This window comes from Sipha flava, unplaced genomic scaffold (assembly GCF_003268045.1).
Source record: "Sipha flava isolate LNK unplaced genomic scaffold, YSA_version1 309_pilon_pilon, whole genome shotgun sequence".
NCBI classification, from domain to species: Eukaryota; Metazoa; Arthropoda; class Insecta; order Hemiptera; family Aphididae; genus Sipha; species Sipha flava.
In genome coordinates, this window is record NW_020272988.1 from 461324 (window position 1) to 481685 (window position 20362).

The 20362-nt window shown below is 30.2% G+C and overlaps 3 protein-coding genes across 5 annotated transcripts in view; 1 reads left to right on the forward strand and 2 right to left on the reverse strand.

Moving 5' to 3' along the window:
* The window catches only part of LOC112686456 (ubiquitin carboxyl-terminal hydrolase 48-like), a 45944-nt gene extending 39295 nt beyond the window's left edge, over positions 1 to 6649 (reverse strand). The window contains exons 1-10 of one of the 3 annotated variants that reach the window (XM_025558729.1): positions 5972 to 6643; positions 3471 to 3677; positions 3191 to 3401; positions 2997 to 3112; positions 2685 to 2927; positions 2444 to 2622; positions 1795 to 2357; positions 1551 to 1729; positions 433 to 686; positions 25 to 339 (exon numbers count right to left, since the gene is read on the reverse strand). In XM_025558729.1, the coding sequence (XP_025414514.1) occupies positions 25 to 339; positions 433 to 686; positions 1551 to 1729; positions 1795 to 2357; positions 2444 to 2622; positions 2685 to 2927; positions 2997 to 3112; positions 3191 to 3401; positions 3471 to 3677; positions 5972 to 6108 (2404 nt within the window). In that variant the 5' untranslated portion in view covers positions 6109 to 6643. Of the gene's footprint in view, positions 1 to 24; positions 687 to 1550; positions 1730 to 1794; positions 2358 to 2443; positions 2623 to 2684; positions 2928 to 2996; positions 3113 to 3190; positions 3402 to 3470; positions 3678 to 5971 lie in introns of all 3 variants that reach the window. The other 2 variants (XR_003148894.1, XM_025558728.1) reach the window with 2 other exon arrangements.
* Positions 6650 to 12485: 5836 nt separating this feature from the next.
* On the forward strand, positions 12486 to 17380 carry LOC112686459 (prohibitin-2). The gene is made up of 7 exons (XM_025558733.1): positions 12486 to 12755; positions 13940 to 14112; positions 14177 to 14350; positions 15095 to 15328; positions 16684 to 16761; positions 16824 to 16923; positions 17206 to 17380. Exons 1-7 carry the CDS (start codon positions 12632 to 12634, stop codon positions 17310 to 17312), a joined length of 990 nt encoding a protein of 329 aa, XP_025414518.1. The 5' UTR covers positions 12486 to 12631; the 3' UTR covers positions 17313 to 17380.
* A 1188-nt stretch (positions 17381 to 18568) lies between these two features.
* LOC112686461 (kelch-like protein 17) overlaps positions 18569 to 20362 on the reverse strand; it is a 57391-nt gene continuing 55597 nt past the window's right edge. The window contains exon 12 of the mRNA XM_025558735.1: positions 18569 to 19730. Coding sequence (XP_025414520.1) covers positions 19412 to 19730 — 319 coding nt within the window. The 3' untranslated portion in view covers positions 18569 to 19411. The remainder of the gene's footprint in view (positions 19731 to 20362) is intronic.

Genomic DNA, 20362 nt, shown 5'->3' on the forward strand with positions numbered 1-20362 from the left:
TAAATAAGTTGATTATTAACTTGCCATGTGAACAAGTTATGTCTTCATTGAAAATCCATGACATATACTCTATATCATTTTTATCTATAGAATCTGAATCATCGTGTTTATCTTTTTCTTCTTGACTATTATACTCTACATCATCATCTTTGTGTTCATCGTCTGTTTTTGATTCATTCTCAATTTTAACTACACCGTTATGCAAATTATTCTTTTCATAATTCTCATTAATAACCTCTTGTTTTATTTTTTTCTCTTCGTTAGCTAATTCATCATTAACATTTTTAGCAATAACTGTAGATAGTATATTTGTCATTTCTTCTAAAACTGATTCCAATTCTAACAAGGAACAATGAAATGGTTTGAAATCAGTGAGCTTCAAAATTTTAAAAATTGATAATGAATTATTAACAAGTAAATGAGCAATTTTACGATATCCATCCATAGACTCCAACGTAATACGATCCATTTTCATAACTTTTGCTTTGAAGTATTTCCTATCTTCTTCAACTAAATTATTTGAAGGATAAAATACTGGAGACAACAAATTTGGATTAAGTGGCAGATCAGTATTTGGAGGTATATCATGGTTATTCACAAAATATTCAAACAACTCTAAATACATTCGCCTCCAACTTTTTAAAGAGTCTTTACCAACCCAAAAGTTAGTTTCACGACTTGAATTACTGAAAAAAAAAAAATAAAGTATTTACTTAAAAAAGGTTAGTAATAATGTACTTAATAAAATAAACATTAAACTAAAATATTCAAACTATATGTGATATAAATTGTATGGTAATTGTATACTGGTAATTTTATAATATTTATTAAATTAATTTCAATATTATTATAAATTTTAAATTACATTTAAAAAATGTAGATTAAAGCCTTTTTTAACTGCACATAATCTTAAATAAAATTTTAGCTTAATATTAAACACATCTATATTTTTAAAATTAAAATATGTTTAACAAGATACCTCTTGTTCTCAATATTTTTTTATACTTTAAAAGTAATAAATTCAATTTTTTTTTTAATAAAAGTATTTTAATTATTACCAATTTTCCACTAACATTTTGTCTAACTTCTACAATCAACAAGTTTCTAACATTAATTGGTCTAAAAACATTGAAAATCCAATGATATTCATCAAAATTAAGTAAAACGATCCCTAAAAAACATTGTTACTTTACATACAATTTACTTTTCAAGACAATCAAAAGTAATAAATAAAATATAATTTATACAGTGGATAAGTAAAAAATTATTTTAAAAATAACAGCTAGATATCAGTTAATTAATTTAATTAATTAATTAATTAATTCAATAAAAATGTAATAACCTAACTTTTATATTCCAGTGCTATATCACATCTGATCATATTAAAATCTATGTGCAGTTTTGACACAATTATTTATTTATCATAATTAGTGAACAATTGTATACATATTAACTTAAACTATTAATAGATAGTATAAATTGATTGGTTTTAAAAATGTAAAATGTAATATTAAGAAATTTAATTAAATTTATATATTACAAATACTTACTTATTATTAATAGTAGTGGGTTCCCAATTTTGTAAAATTGAAGTTATAGTTTTGTTTTGTTCAGTAGTTAATGTTTTTGTGTATAATAAGGCACATTTATTTCTAACACATTTCCAACATAAGGATGAATTCAACTTCAGTCTTGGGCCTCCTTGGTAGATACCATACAATTTATCAGCCTAAAAATAAGAAATTAAATATACTTAATGTCGTCATTTTACAAAAATGATTTAATAATGTATACTAGTTTAGTTCCAATGTATTTAGCTTCATGCACTTTATCAGGATCAAGTAATTCATGTTTACATAATATAGCATGATTATTTATTTCTTTAACACTTTGATTTGGTGTGATTTTAAACCAATAATTAAGCCACTGCAATGAAATAGCCTCTCTATCTTCTTCTTTTGCTGGTATTGAATTCATCTCAGTTATCAAATTCAACATTTGTTCGACAAAAACTTTATCTTTGTCTTCTACATATTCACGATTACTTTTAATATTTAATATTGCATTTTCAAAGTTATTATTACGAGCATCAACAAGATGAGTCAAACGTGGTGATAACTTCCAATCAAAAGATTCTGTTTTCAGTTTTTTTATCATGCTAGTATGCATATAAACCAACATATAAGCATCATTTGTTTGCAACATTCCTTTTTGAATTTTTGGAGCTTTAGCAACTTTTGAACCATTAAGTTTAAACTCATCTTCAGTACACAAATTTAAACCTTTACCCTTTAATTTTTCAACATTTTCATCATTAATTTTATACCATTCTTCTGCAGCAATATCTTTAATATGGGCTGAAATACAATAATAAAATAATATATAGATAAAAAAAATAATTTTATCATTTTCAAATAGTTCAACAAAATGTATTAATACTTACCAACATAGTGACCAGAATATGCACTTGAACCTTTATGTATAAGAACTGCACATAAATTGTACATATGTTTATCTTTTGAAGATTCATCAGGTTGGACAGGTAAATTTAAATATTGCCCCATGTCTAATGTTTGTGAAAACTGTATGTAAGTATTTAATTTCTTTTTTTGCATTGTTTGTCTGCAAAATATTTAAATTTCCAAATTTTACATTTTACAATGAAATTGGTCTTAAAAACATACCTATCATAAACAAAACGCATCAATTGAATATTTAACACAGGAGGTAATGTGATTAAACATATTTTTCGCACAGCATCTTGTTTACTATCACAATGATCACAGTAATACTTGTCATCTCCAGTAAGATGTTCTTCTTTTAAGAACTCTTGCAAACTGTCATTTAATGTCTTATGACCTTTTATGTTCAAATCAAGTTCATAAAATGTTGATGGGCGTGTAGATTTAGTTTTACATTTTAAACATCTGAAAAACGATAAAATTACTACTTATTTTACATGTTATACTAAGAATATTAATAATTATAAATCATACGTAGTAACATATTTATATTCTCCAAGAAAATTATCTTTCACCATGTCTCTAACAGAAGCATCAGATTGTGTACTAAACTTGTTTTCTAAAACTGATAGGAACAAATTTGAGAACTCCTGAAATTTAATAAAATATAAATAAATTATACTTTTCACTAAAATAAATATAACTACTATTAAACAAATAAAACTTACATGAGCATCCTGTTGTAGTGCAGTATTGATTCTTAAAGTTGTAATAAAGTCTTCAGGATCAACTGATCGTTGTTTACCAAACTGCATCAAAGCAAATACTAATTGTAAATGACCAACACTAGTCTCTGGAGTATATGCATTTTCAATGAAAAGAGATTTATTTTGTCCTTCCATTGAATCTTCTTCAGGTTTCCAATTAAATATTGCTTTTCTATAAAATAGAATAGAAACACAATTTAAAATAAATCTATTTTAAATAAAACATATATTTTGTTTATACCTAAAGTTAATGTTATGAAACCACAACTGCAGAAGACTGTTAATATAACATGTTGCACCTAAGTTTTTTAAACCAACAAACTTATTATTTTGTCGTCGTTCAAGTTCTGGATCTTCATAGTCACTAACAGGAGTGCGTACTTTATCTTGAAGCCAACGTTGTTCACCAAGTCCAGATAAACAATATGGATTATTCTTGCAATTACGACTATACATATAAGAAAAATACAGTTAAAATGGGAATATTTTTAACTGTGCTTAAAAATAAAAACAATTATTCATAGATCATAGTAGAGAGTAAAATTAATTTTTGTTTATTTGTAATAGAAATATATAATTTTGCAATAATTAATATTATTATTTTTTTCATTTAAATATATATTTAATCACATTTAGTTGATATAACTTAAAACAGGTATTGTAATACAGCAAGTATTAAATAACACTTTAAATTAATTAGTATTTTTTTAGTGTAATAAACTGTATGTTATGTCTTTAAATGGCTTTATTTTCTACAAAGCCAACAAGGTTTATTTTTTATTATCAACTATACTATGCTTATTAATTATTATTAAATTAATTTAAAATTTAAAACATTGCACCTACATAAGTATACAAATTATAAAAGTAAGTCCAGAAGAACCAAAAGTTTTATACATATTTATTAATTTTTTTTTTAAAACACCTATAATCAGTGGTTATAATTAGCAGAGCAAATTCCAAAGAATAATAACAGAATGGATGAATAATATGAATAAAAGCAAACACCTAGAAAAGAAGAATAATAAATTACTAAAAATATCCTACATATAGCAGAGGGAAGATTTTACAAATTATGATAAAAACATAAGCATTTTCATACCATTTCATGCTCCTAAATTATAAGTTGCTCTGGTAGATAGTATAAATAATTGATTAGCATTTTAATTTATTTGATGAAAGTCATATATTTCTTAAGAATTTTATTGTAAGATTAATAGTAACATGTTTTATGTAATAACAATAACTTTAATATTTATGTTAGATATTCCAAAATATTTTAATGATTAAAAACATAAATAAAATAAGTAAATAAATGTTATTTAAAAACATTAGTGGTAAAATTAACTATAGTTTAAAAATATAAAAAGAAAATAACAATCAGCAAAAAAAAATTAATAATGATTATAAAAACAAGTATAATAACAAAAATTTAAATGAATAGCTATACCAGACAAGTTAATTAATTTTACTAGGAGAGACAAATAATTATAAATTAGGTAAGATGCAAAACAGAAACTAGGAAAGAATTGGGTTAGTGAAAATTGCATTTAACAATAAAAGACCATTTCTGTAAAAAAAATGCACAATAAGGATACTAAAGGACACATAAAAGTTCTAGTAATTTCCAAGTAGTATGGTGCCATAGAATCCTAGCTATAACTTAAATTGGACTAGGAACTTTTTTATCTCACTTTTTATGTATATGCTTATAAAGAAATTCTAATTGTGATTTTATTTGAAGTTGAGCAAAATTGCTGCTTAAAATGTTTTGCTTTTTACACAACCTAGAACTCCTTATTATAGACCTATTAATCATGGACCACATAATTATATTTATAATATAATATTCAACAGACACATGGATATTAAATAAAATTAAAAAATAATAAATATAAGTGTTTAAGATATGGTGCTTTAAGTGTAAGCAACAAATTAGCTAAATAGACAAAAGTATCAAATGATCAAGTATTGCAACAAGTAAATGAACAGAGAACAATGATTGATACTATAAAAGTGAGAAAACTACAATTGCTAAGCCATAATTTAAAACATCTGAGCCTTAGACAGGTCCATACATCCTTAATGATATCATACCGGAATGATTTATAAAAATCATAAGAAAATAAAATCAGTTGGAAGACTATAACATTTAACAAAAAGAACTTAAGTTTTATTTTTTATTTTGCTGCATAGGTACTAGTTGAAATTGTGAGTTGAAACATAAGTTTAAGCAATATTTAGAAAAATAAAATATATGTTTACAGCCTATAAAAGAAATGAACTTTTCACAAATTTGTTATCAATACACAAAACAGTCATAAAAATTAGTCATGTTAGATGTACACATAGAATACGTATACATAAACAAAATAACTAAAAAAGATTAGGGATCATTAAGGAAAAAACAATAAAATAAAACAAAATTTTCATATGATTTCATTTAAATATAGTCAAATTTTTTGTCTTTAAATTCTATAGCATACATAATCATACAAACTTCATTGAAGAACCCACAGAAGACATAAAGTTATGAAAGAATTGAATATTACAAAAAAACATAGATCAGATTTGCACATTAAACTAGGTTTTATCATCTAGTATTTAATTAAAACCCAAGCAACCCTAAAGTGAGGGTTAGCCAACATTATAGTGAAACCAAAAGTTCGAACAATCGAAGCGATTAGACTGATTAGTCGTCAGTAATACCCGTGCGGGTAATACTATTTGTAGGCCACTCACCGGCAAGACAGAGGTTTGCACTTGGACTGTCCAATACGATAAGTTTTGAGGACATTTTCGTAGGTGATATCATTGGGATGAATGTTGTCGGCCCACGACCACTGACCTTTTCTATCATGATCCTTCTTCTTGGACATATCGTGCACGGTGCCAGTATTTCATGCAACACAGACGCAGGTAGCGGACGGACGCGTTAGCAGCGGTATATGTGTACACCGTGCGACGGCGTAAAGCACAGTTCACCGGCGGGAAAAAATAAGACCGAAGTGGTACGACGCGAATGGCGGTACACCGGAAGCCCAACGTCTCATACGCGGACGGGAAATCCGACGCGCATTAACAACCGAAAAAACCCAAATTACTTTCGAGATTTCACGTCAGGGCGCCGTCGAACAACAAACATTCGAATAACGATCCGGGTACAGACTGATTTTCCATAGTCGCGGTACGTCGGAAGCCCCGTCGTAAGTATCCGGTGCCGTAATCACCCGATGGTGACGATCGGGTTTCGCGATAAACACGACGAGTTGGAGTAGACGAGAAAAATAAAAAAACTCTATAGGTAGTACAATACAAATTATTAACAATAATTTGTTATTTTTATACCAATAACACACATACGCGCACGCTTGTGTATGTGTGTGTGTGTTGTGTATATGTGTGTATGTGTGTGTGTGTGTGTGTGTGTGTGTGTGCAAGTGTACACACTACGTACCGTGTACAATATCACTTATTCCGCGGCGGGCTGTTATCTAGGGGTTCTCAATGTTGTGTGTTTATTATACATCGCTGTGGCCACCGAAGCGACCGGCAACTCGCAGTGCGGCATACACCGACCGGTACACAAAACGGGCTACACTGACGCGCACCGGTGACCGCGCGGCCGGTTATTAACGTGTTGTCGTTCCGCGACCTGCGCCCGGTAGCACCGTGATCTACTTAATAACAATTAATGAACGGATGTACGCGCTCCGAAAAATTGTAATGCACGCTTTATTAACTAAAGTTTTAACACACACTCGATAAAACGTCGTTAGGTGCGTGAAAGATGTGTGAAAACATCAAAACTGACGTGAAATGCATCTCGTTTTACTTATTCAAATGAGCGTTACGCCGGGACAAACATTGTTTTTGAAATATTTTGAAACTTTTAGATTAACAGGACGTTATACACCATGACCGTAATCAGGGGGGATTCCGGGTTTAACCCCCCCCCTCCCCCGAAATGTCGTCGAAAAATATTTTTATTGACAACTCAATAATCCTAAAAATCGTGAAATATATAAAAGTATATCCAGCTATTAATGTTATACGAGAAAAATTTAAATCTTTAATAAATAAAGAAACCGCCGCCCAAAAGTCTTGTCAGTTATTAAGTACAATTAAAGACGCTAAATTTGTTATACCTCTCATAATAGTTGAAAACATTTTTTCGTATACGTTGACGTTACACAGTCACAGACAATAAATGCTGATTTAGTCGAAGCGTGTAATCAAGTAGAAAATATGTGTTAGTAATTTTGGACGAAATGAGAGAAAATAACAACAAACATTTTTCAGACATGTTTTCGGTTTAAGTTATAACTAGGATTCTACGGCACCAGCGGCCGAACAAGGGGGTGGAAGACGGGGATTCATCCCCGGGCGTAAAATTGTATTTATATAGTTTTTTGTAATTATTAATAACTAATTTGATATTTTTAACTTTGTATTAAGTTAAAACTCAATAAGTATAATTTTATAATTAGAAAAAAAATTCTCGAGAAGATTATTTGATTGTTGGTCAATGATAGGGCGTAATTTTAACATTTTCCCCGGGCGTAAAAATTCCTAGTTCCACCTCTGTACGGCACCATAGTACTTGGCAATTACTGTTATAGACCTTTTATGTGTCCCTTAGTATCATTATACATTTTTTTCACAGTAATGGTCTTTTATTGTTAAATGCAATTTTCACCAACCCTATTCTCTCGTAATATTGAAATAGCGATATTTTTCTACTGACGGGCGGGAACCACAAAACATTGACGTCGTTGGTTCTCATGGAGGATTCATACAGTCCGACAGTGTGAGACACATCGCCAATCGCGTCTTCGAATGCGTCGTTGTCTATGTTGGTGATAGAGGACGGATCGTTGCTACCATTCCTAACCGTCAGGGGCGGACTGGGTATCGAGGGGCCCGGAGGGAGTCTATTGGACCTATCATTATTACATTTTAATTAATAAATATTTTTAGTTAGTCGTGCTCAATCCGTCCAAATTCGGATATTCTAATAGTAAACGATCGGTGTTTTACCATATTATTTTAATGTTAAATTTTGTATACGGGTAATTAATATGACATCATCAAAGGCTCAGGAGGCGAGCGCCCCTTTGTTCCTTGGCCAGTCCGCCCCCGTTAACCATACGTTGATGAGGCTATTTCGATTCTCTTTAGATATACACTCCAATTTGTTTCTAAATATAACTTCTATTGTCTCCTATCGATTATATATTTTAGTATTATATAACATTCACTTAATGAAATCACTCGTTTCATGAAATTGATATCACTTAATGAATGTATTGATTAGGTACTTAAAGAGGACAGTTTTTGAGTTTTTTTATGATATATTATTATTATAAATAAATGAACATCATAAATATTTAATTTTTATGTAAATTTTATGATTTAATATGAAATGAAACTATATATTGTTTTATTAAGGTATTTATTAATTAATTAATTATTTTTTTTTGGCATTGAAATGTTTTATAGGCTATCGCTAAGGGTCAGCTACAATATTCGAAACGTCATGCCGAATGTCACACTTATCGAGTACTTTTTAATTATCTCATTTCGATCACATAACCGTGTTTATTTGTACTACCTACCATATCTTGGTTATACATATTATAAAGATTGTTTTTTTTTCATAAATTACAAATCTACTTTACATTAATGCTGTTGTGCATAAAAAAAAAATTATTTTCTACTTTTCTACTTTTTTTATGGTGCGAAAATGGTGGTTGAAATCTTTAAATCCCCCTGTATCTATGACCCTGATCTGACTCAATATTTTTGTATATAAGGTAGTGTAAATTGATTTAGAAAAATATTAGTCTAATTTCAAAGGTGTTTTTAGGTGCGTGAAGTTAGCGGAAAAATTCAAGCACTAATTTTTGCTATGGTACCATTATTTAGTGCTCAATTAGTGCTATTCAATCCTACCGTTTTTGAAATTAGTGCTCTACACAGTTAAAAATTACAAGGTGGCTTATCTTTCTCCGCTAACTTCATGTAGCGGGTGCACCTTCAGCACCAAAATCCGCGATAGCACTAAATTTTAGTACTCAATTAATTTTAACAGCCATCTATATCAACCACGGTCATATAAAATAGATTTCTATGACCGAGATATTGACACTGTTATCATTATAGACATATTTTTCTCGCTGATTATTATCATGAAAAATCCAAAGGACTGTTGACTCGAGCTTATACGTTTTCACCTTAATTTAAAGAACAACGTGTTCAATGAACGTCAATACGGCATAGATACTTCCATTTTTGATTTTTTTTCAGCACAAACTCCAAATTTTGAACGTTAATTATTTAAAAACAAATCACACGTAAGAATACACCATAATTAAATAGGTTGCTCAACTTATTTCTACCATAATGGAAAGCTTTTCAAATATAACTCATTTGTTAGATTATATTTGACTAACAAATGTGTAATTTTGAACTGATTTCTTTCATATTGATCCGATATACTTTAAATTTGTTTTTTTAAGGTTCCTTCCTAAAGTTATACCTGATACTCTTATATTCTATAGAAATTTCTGCTGGACAGATATTTCTATTTGTATTAGTTACAAACACATCATCCATGATTATATAGTGAACGCTGTGTAATTATTTTTAACCAATTTTTTTTTCAATATTTTTGTCCTAATTTGATCTGATCATTTCAAAATTAATTTTAAAATACTCCCTAAGATGTCCTGATACTTTTAATCATTGATTATAAATACTAGTATTAGTATTGTCTATGTAAATGTTTGTTAGGCTGAGTTAATGTAGATAATATATAAGTTGGTTGGTTGAGTTATCGAATCATATTTATATTTCCCTGGTGGAAATTTGTCGAGCTGGCCTCAATGTTATTTATGGTGCAAAATGTGATAGATGAATAAGAAGTACAAGTGGACTTTTATTCATACATGAATAATGAATGGTATATTATAGATTTATATATAGTATTTATATATAGTATATTATAATTATAGACATGAAACCTATAATAAAAAAGCTCCCTTGCCCTACTCTACTTTAAATTGTTTTAACAGAATTTATTAAAACACAAATTTTCAATAGTCAGGGGCGAAACTAAAGGGGGGCAGGGGGGACAAGATGCCCCCTAAACTAATTTCGAAAACAGTATGGTTGAATGGAATTAATTGAGCACTAAAATTTAGTGCTATCGCGGATTTTGGTGCTGAGGGTGCACCCGCTACGTGAAGTTAGCGGAGAAGTTAAGCCCCCTTGTAACTTTTAACTGTGTAGAGCACTAATTTCGAAAATAGTAGGATTTAATAGCACTAATTGAGCACTAAATAATGGTGCCATAGCGGAAATTAGTGCTCGAATTTTTCCGCTAACTTCACGCACCTGGTGTTTTCACGGAAGATATCAAACTAATAATTTTGAGATCCTGTTAATTGATTTCACTTTATTATTTAAGTTGATAAAAAATTAACTGACGATAATCATTTATTTTAATTTTATTTTCATTAATAGCTACTAGTATAAAACTATAATAGTTCAGCGATTACAAATAGCGTTTACAAGGAATATAAATTACAGGTATTTTATATCATAAAGCCAGATTCCAAAATAAAAGTGATTACAATTTTTATAGCAGTTTCAGATTTTGTATTGAGTATGGAGTGGAAATTAAAACAAATGGTGAGATTTTCAAGAGAATTTATTAAGATTTGGCGTTCAGTATGTGGAGTAGGGCAATCAAATAAGATATGCGGTAGGTCACAGATACATTAATTTAAATGAAGTGTACAGAATGAAGAGTCATTTAGGCCGAGTTTAAATGACTGTCTAGTTAAAGGTTGTGTCCCATACGTAAACGATTAAATTGAACAATATATGGTCTATGTAAATGTAAATTATTAAACCAAGTTTATAGATTATTTAAGAATACTTGAAGCAATATTTTTATATCTAGAGGTAAAACACGCAAGTAGGCTAGTTTATTCCAGTGGGAGGATCATAGATCGGAAATGTATCTTTTTATCAAAGGGGAAAAATCAGACTGGGAAAGTTGAGTAAAAGAAAAGCAGATAATATTAGATTTGGAAACGATAATCATTAATTTAGTAACTATGTGCAATAACTATGTATTGGTTACAGTGGTAGTACAATAAATAATACAACGCTAGTATATGAACCGCACCGCCGCGCCGTAAAGGCGAGATCCCACGGCGCGTGGCGAGGCGCGTTATTCGACTATATCCGTGCCAGCCTCGCGCCGACCGTTAGCGCATCTATACAATCCCACGGTGCGGCGCGAAAATCGTCGAGCGGTGCGGCGCGCTGCGCGTGCTGTTGCTAAACAGAATTTTCGTCTTGAATCCAGAGTATCGATTTATAATCATTGTACTGTAGTTCATGAAGTGTAGAGGTCTATTGTGCATTTTTGGTGAATAAGTGTATTTAATAATTATTTAAAAATGGAAACTTCATTCAATAATTAGTTCTGACTATTAGTTTTGACTATTCCATTTCGAATAGAAATAAAGTACAAAAAACAACACAAAAAACTATAAAATTGGACTGAGGCGCGTTGAATAGAGACAACGTGGGGATGACATGTGGTCAAATGACGAGCCGCGCCGCCTTTGACGCGTGTCACAGAAACCAACAATTATCGGGAAGAGACGAGCCGCGCCGAGCATCACCGATCCCACGGCGCGTTTATAGTACCGCGGTATACCACGCTACGCGCCGTGGGATGCCGCCTTAACAGCGTAATAAATCTATATAACTGAATATTTCTTGTAATTCAATTTTAATAACATAAGATTATAATTATTATACATCTGTTACACATTCATGTAACAGTATCAATCGAAAATGTAGCTAAAGATTATTTAAGGGGAGAAGGTTTTGATATATTTGGGTAATAAAATTATTTTTAATATTACCTATTTATATACAAGCTGAGATTTTGGCAGTAAGAGAGGTGAACACCTCAACCCCCCCCCAATCACCTTACTTAAGCTATTGGTTCCAATATCTATTGATCAACCAAATATGTACATGTTTTTCAATACTTACATTTTATATTTGAACTAAGGAAATGTCTTAGGCGTTGGATTTATCATGATAATTATTTGGTCTTAGTAGATTCTCAAATTGACAACCGTAGTTGTCAGCGACGGAACACTTTGCGAACCAATTTCGTACTGCTAATAGATACCGCGGTCGAACCGGTGTGTTTTGAGGTTATGGTACGGTAGAGTGATACGAAGGAAAATTTTATTTTTTCATATGATTTCATAGTTCACGCTTTTTTTTATATAAATTTCCCTGTATTTGATTTACTGCACGGGCAACAAATAAGTTTCACAGAAACGTATAATCCTCTTAAAAACAATTATGGACAACAAAATGAACGATATGATCAACAAAATGGGAGCTGCTAAAGGTCTGAGTTTGGGTGTAAAACTAGTTGCTGGTGTCGGTATTGCTGCATACGGTTTTGCCAATTCCATGTTCACAGGTAAATGTTGATATTTTTTTACTTCGTTGTAAATTAATGTTTATATTTTCAATTTTTTCAAACTTTCATCAATATAATATATTCTTATATGAAGTCTGTTGGTTGTTCTATCAATTACGAATTGAACAGACACACTGATATTTTTATATATATTTCGTTTAGTTTGAATCCAACACTACCATTTAAAAATATTAGTTCATAATATAAATCAACAAAATGTAGGAACATAAATAGTAAGAGTTAGTCAAGTAGATGGAATATATATATGATTGATTGATGAAGTTAAGATTTGTATTGTCATAAATTCTAATGTCCAGGTTGATTAACAAGTTTGTTGCAAATGTTGTTACCTTATAGAAATGTTTCATTTTGCCTTGTATGTTGAGTAATAGACATTCTTGCACGATGTTATTAACTGTCTGAGTATCATGGTCACAGTCTCATTTTGGTGTATCTCTAAGTTATTTATATGGTATTCTTCCCATTTTTTCATGACCAGTCCCAAATCTGTCTAGGATCACCTATTCTTTCTGCCATAGTTGAAAACCAGGAACCCTTTTCGTCAATAGTTCAATGTTGTTATTTAGTCTATTCATCAGTGCATTTTGAGTTAAAATACAGTTTTCATTCAATAATTTTTGTGTCAACTTCCAAAGAAACTTAAGAGACTTAAGAAACTTAATCTTTGACCGAGAATATTATTCATATATTTGTTTATCGGTAAACTATTTATTTATTTATTATCTATTGTTTTAACTAATATTTAAGGCATGATAATTATATTCTTGAACTAGGGATCTGTATCTTCACTGATAGATGTTGCCTGACTTTAAAGATTCAATTTTTTTTAAATCACTTATTTAATTAATGTTAAATTATTTAATACTTTTAATGAGTTGTTTTTGTTTTCTTCAGTTAATTAGTTATTCATAATTTCTGATATAAATAATTTAATAATAAAGTATGGCATTTGTATGAAGCAAATTTTTACTGTTATGATTTGTTCATTGTCATAAATCTACTAATTTCATTTGGTTACATTGTTAAAAAAGTGAAATTTAGTATATTACTATTCAACTTCATTGATTATAATGTATATTGTATTGAAGACTGTATAAAATCATTAGTATTTTGAAATTTGGTATTGATCTAAAACCTAATATCGATACTAAATATATTTACAGTTGAAGGTGGTCACCGTGCTATTATGTTCAACCGTATTGGTGGTATACAAAGAGAAGTATATCCAGAAGGATTACATTTTCGTCTACCATGGTTCCAATATCCTGTAATTTTCGATATTAGATCAAGGCCTAGAAAGATTTCTTCTCCTACTGGATCTAAAGACTTGCAAATGGTAATATTTTAATTGTATATTATAGCATATTCATTTAAAATAAATTAATTTTATTATATAATAGGTCAACATTTCTCTCCGTGTCTTATCTCGCCCAGATGCCATAAAATTACCAGACATGTACCAACATTTAGGTATCGATTATGATGAGAAAGTTTTACCTTCAATTTGTAATGAAGTTTTAAAATCAGTAGTTGCTAAATATAATGCATCACAACTTATTACCCAAAGACAACAGGTAATTTATTATATTTTAATATAGTTTATATGATTTTTTTTTAGGCAGAGTTTTATTTTATTTTTATTTCCATATAAAATAAATTTGGTGTTCTTTGTATATCATTAAGTTAGTTATTAAAAGTTTGAAAATTATGTTCATAAAATATTAATAATTGATTAACACCATAAATTAAACTTGAAAAGATTTTATTATTCATAATTCATAGAGTTATATTTGAGATCTTTTAACTATTTCCTGTAGGCCACAAATCTAATCTGAATATTAAATTATAATGGTTTTTCTAAATATATTTAAAAAGTAAAAATATAAATTCAAATTTGTGATTGTTTGGAATTATAAATAATTAATACAAATACTTTTATTCATTTGTTTTATTTTTTAAGTGTGTTCTACGTAATAAAATAAAAAATGTATTATTAAAACCATAACATTACTACATTAGAAACAACATTTAATTATTATTATTGGTGATATAAGTTATATTTAAGAATAAAATTATAAATAATTTTTTTTAAAAATGGAGTCATCATAATATTGTCAGATATTTTTTGCTTGTGAACTTTAAGTCAGAAATCCCATAGCAAATGAAAATATGAACAATCTAAGTATAACTCAATGGTTAACATCCTTAATTACATTTGTTTATTGTTTTATTTTTATTATAATAATTGCTGAAGCAATTATTTTTTCTTTATAAAATCTTAATTTATCATTTGTAATATTGTATTTATATTTTTACAGGTTTCGCTGCTCATTAGGAAACAACTTGTCGATCGTGCTCGTGATTTTAACATTATTCTGGATGATGTTTCCATAACCGAATTAAGTTTTGGCAAAGAATATACAGCAGCTGTAGAGGCAAAACAAGTAGCCCACCAAGAAGCTCAGCGAGCTGTCTTCTTTGTTGAACGTGCCAAACAAGAACGTCAACAAAAGATTTTGCAGGCTGAAGGAGAAGCGGAAGCAGCAAAAATGATATCCTTTTACTGCATAACAAATCTAATAATCGGGGAGTCAGTTAATATAGATTATACAAATGAAGTAACAGAAATTCCTATTATTGGAAAGTATTTTAATATTAAAATAACTGAATATAAGTTGAAGTATTATGGATTGCAGAATAACAATCCATAGATGCCCCCTATAAATCACAACTTTTCTGTACTATCAAAATAAAAATTAAAAATTTTTTGCTTATCATGTTTTATTTAGTTAGTTCAATCTAACTTATATACTCTATATTTCTATTCTTCGAAGAATTTTGACAGAGCATTTTGTAAAGTATGTGTTTGGCAATTGCAAAATGTTCTAATCAAGAAGTGGATGTATCTATCTCATCTAATCCTTTATTATTCGATATTCTACAAAAAAAATATGCCAGTGGTTCTCAATCTTTTTAGGACCGCGATCCAAATTTTCTTCTAAAAATCTATTGCGACCCCATAGTTTTACGTTTACAGAATCAATAAAAAATAATTTCAAAAAACAAATTTTTTTTATTTTCTTACTTATTTACTACTTTATAATAATAATAATATAATACTTAATTAATAATTAGGCGTATGTGATGAATGTGCTTGTTTCTTACAATCTCTATAATTAAAAAAACTTCTCACAACCCCCAAAAATTGACTCGTGACCCCTCTAGGGGGTCGTGACCCACAGTTTGAGAAACGCTGAAATATGCTATTCTCTAATAAAAAAAGTTCCTTCTCTTTAAATTTTATCATAAAGGTTTAAAATCTAGATATAATATAAACACCGTAATTCATGTTATATAAAGCAGCGTACTATTGTTAAGTTTGCAAATTAAATTTGTACAAAGTGAACCAAAACTGAGTGAGTTGACATTCCTCTAGTAAATAATTATTGTACACTAATTTAAAATTGTTTTGTAAAAAAAATAATAATATAGTATAAATGTTTTCTATTTTAGCAATGAGAACTTTTGACATATCTGGAGTAGGGTAGATATCCTTGTCTATTAAATATATTGAAGATTGTTATATTAGAGAAGATGTTGTTACTATTTATGACATCATGAAAATAATTACCTTTTATAATTATGCGTAAAATAAACACTGAAGTATTTCACTTAAGGTTAACTTTGTGCTTTAATATGTTATTATAACTATCAGTTAAACAATTTTTTTATTTTATTTTATTTAATAATTTATATACATTTCAAATTGTTCATTATTATACTTATATGAAGTATATTGTAATCATAAAAATAGTTGTTTATTCATATACTATATAATATTCTTAATCCCTTGCTCCTGTTTAAAATATTACTGATTACCATAATTTGCCTTAACTGAAATGTCTACTTAGGAGAAGCTATTGGTCGAAATCCAGGTTATTTGAAACTTCGTAAGATCAGAGCTGCACAGAATATTTCTAGAACGGTATACTTAGAATGCTAGTTATAATAATTATTTAACTGATGTTTTATTCATATTTTATTTAGATTGCCACTTCTCAAAACAGAGTATACCTTAGTGGAAATGGTCTCATGTTGAATATTAGTGATCCCTCATTTGATGAACAAAGCGACAAATTATTGAAAAGTAAGAAGTAGACTGGATGCATTTTTATCTCTGTAGTAGACAAATTATTTTAATTGTTTGTATTGTATTCCATTTAAAACTGTATAGTTTCATTAATAATAATTCACATAAAACTGGCTTTCTTTATATTATATATTATTATTATTAATTTTTTTTTATATATATTTTAATAGCTACTTCTTCAGAAGTGTTTAATAAAAATTTAATATCAATAAAAATGTTGTATAATAAAAATTATATCTGACACAAAATATTAGGTGATGTTTTTTATGATTATTTTAGGCGGATCATTTAACATAGAATCAAATTATGAATCAATTATTAGTGTTCAATCCGTTGAAAATGTTGGCAGTATTGCAAAAAAAACTGTAGTCGACTTATTAAGGTAAAAACTGACTAAAAAAGATGGGAAAATAATGTGATAGATAACAATACAAATTTTTTATATTACTTTTCATTCTATTTTGTACTAAATAAAACTTAGGGAACTAATATAATATTTGTATGGCATTGACTCAACAATTAAATAAAGTAGATGATCATTAGTTAGGTGACAAATAAATTTTTAAATTCTTCTTCTCCATTGGCATTTATAATTCTATTAGAGTTTTTGCCGATAACACTATATTCCATCATTTCTCTCGATCTTGAATAATTTCCTTCCATTCTTGTTTACCCACAGCTTTAAGATCTACTATGTCAAGCCATCTCTTCCTTAGTCTGCCTCATGGGCTTCCCTTCTGGTTTCCATTTTATCAATTCCCTGATGGTTTCTTCTTCCCTTTTCTCACGATATAACCAAACCATTGTAATCTTTGTCCTTTTATGTAGCTAGTGGCTGGTGCTAAGCCCAGTTCTTCCTGTTGTTTCCTATTGAACTTTCTTCTCCACTCATTTATTCTTGTGTCACGAACTGGTCAACATATCATTTTCCATATTTTGTTTTCAAAGGTTCTAAGTCTTCTAGGTACTTAGTCTGGTTTTCCATGTTGGGGGGTTTAGCATAGGGTTGACAACCCTGTCTTAGAAAAAATTTTACTGTTATGATACCAACACAACGTTTTTAAATTACTAGAACTTAATGAATAATTTGAAACTTATAAGTATTGTTTATGAATTTTAGATTTATATTATTCTAAGTTTATACCATTATAAGAATATATTGAAGTGTAAAATTCCTTATGGTTGTTTAATTTTGAATACTGTTACTACAAATGAATCTTAAGAGCTCAGTTGATAGAGTCTTGTTACAATAGTATATCTACCAGTGATGGGAATTATTCGAGTATTCGAATATCAATATTCGATACTACAATACAATACGTAACGAAAATTATTCGTTTAAGTTTTCGCGCAACACAAAACGTTTAATTATAATAGGTAATGTAGCATCGAATACTGATATTTAAATAATCGAATATACATTACATCTTTAATACCTACTTATCAAACTGTTCTTTACATTTTATTTTCAAATGCATCTTAGAGATAATTATTATAATTTAAATAATATTGCAGGATATTTTAACTAGGAATCAATAAAATTTAAAACTAGGTTTTAAAATGCACACTATTATCACAAAGTTTATTCTATTATTTTAAACAAATTATTGCTTAATTCTGAAATAAAATAGTTCATTGTACAGGCAAACAAATTAATATTATTATTATTATCCATTAGATTAAACAGTAGGTATAGTAATACGAATAACGTATAAGGTACACAACAAAATCGCTAAAGAAAATTTGACACGCTAAATTTTATATATATATATATATATATATATACGTATATAACTAAAGGACTTGCGTTAAATCTGTTGGTACAAAAAAAATGTGCCTAAAAAAAAAAAAAAACATGGTAATTTTATTAGGAACCAATGAAAATCAATATTGAGTAGTTATGTTATATTAACACACGGATGCGTTGTATTTACACGAGATGAGAATTTTGGTCCCCGGAATAATGCGGCGCGTGTAATATTAACAATATCGAACGTGTCATGTAAACAGACCGTTTGAAACAGTGAACTACTATCGGCAGTTAGTCCGTCCGGAATTCGTTTGGGTTCCCGAGTGCACCTATATAGTAAAGTATTTTTTAAGTATAAAATCACACGATTGGGAAAAAAAAGCGAACACACGATGGCGTGCGAAAAACCGCACGCTATAGCAGCACACCAGTTTGTCCGTCGGTCGATTACGCGAAAACGAGATATGGTTATAATTAACGACGGCCGACGGATAACCGTGTAAGGGGTGACCGGGGGCGACAGCGAAGCGTTGAACACTTTGGCGAGACGTAACGACGAAACCGTGTACTTCCCCCCCCACTCAACCGTTCCGTCGATGGGGAGACGAGGGTCGGTATGTTTGCGGCGCGGACGACGGGGTGGTGGTTCATCGGCGCCCGCGTCCACTAGTTGGGCAACGAGTGAGAACGTTCGGTACTGTTCGACCGCCAACCGCTGGAGGTCGACCACGGCAATCATACGGACGTGGCCGTCGACTTGTACGGCGAGTGGGTGACGGATGCGGCGCCCGAACCGGCCACGCACTGGCCGCCCACCGTCCCCAGGGCGCCGTTCCCCGCGGCCGCCGCGGCCGCGATCGTCAGCTTGGCGTCCATGTTGAAACAATACAGCATCGCGGCGCCCACCGAGCTTCGGCGCGTCGGCATCGGCGTTGACATGGTCCACCGGTTGATCCGCGGGTCGTACCGTTCCGTCGAGTGCAGGCTCGAGTTGCTGTCGTTGCCGCCCAGCACCAGCAAACCGCCGTCCAGCTCCACCATGTCGTGAGTGGCCCTGCAACACATTTATCACATCGTTTAACAGCAACATCAACAACAATACGTTTCAGTCAGTGTTGGCTTCAGGCGCGCATACGCAGGGGAGAGTTTAGGGGTTCAACGGAAATGCAGTTTTATGAGTAATGGCAACTTGTGTTAAGAATAGGGTTGCCATAAATTTATAAGGCGAAACCGGCACAACACAAACACAATATTGAGTTATATACTTTTTACATAACTTAATATATTAGGATCAGTGGAGTATACAAGAGAGGGAGGGTGGATGTGGAGGTCAGATCCCACTAGGTCTTTTTTTAAATGTTATAAAATAATGTTCTTATTGCGAGGGCGTAGAAACGTAAACAAAAAAAATAATAATCTGTTTGTAAACGATCCCCGCCATACAAAAGTTATGTACGAGTATACTCATCGAAGAGGACCATTCATGGCCGGCAATATAATATTTAAAAAATGTTTGTAAAATAAAATATATTGTATATTTATATGTGTAATTTAAAAATTATGTTTTTATTATATGTTATTAATCGATTACGATTAAAAATGTACTTTGAGATAAAATGGTCGAAATTAAAAATTAAACAATACTACATTTCCTTTAAACGTCTAAGCCGGGACATATGGATATCC

Coding starts and splice junctions, on each gene's coding strand:
- LOC112686459 (XM_025558733.1), top strand. CDS start 12,632: ATGGACAACAAAATGAACGATATGATCAACAAAATGGGAGCTGCTAAA. Junction 15,329..16,683: donor AAGCGGAAGCAGCAAAAATG/ATATCCTTTTAC, acceptor TGAAATGTCTAC/TTAGGAGAAGCTATTGGTCG. Junction 16,762..16,823: donor CACAGAATATTTCTAGAACG/GTATACTTAGAA, acceptor TATTTTATTTAG/ATTGCCACTTCTCAAAACAG.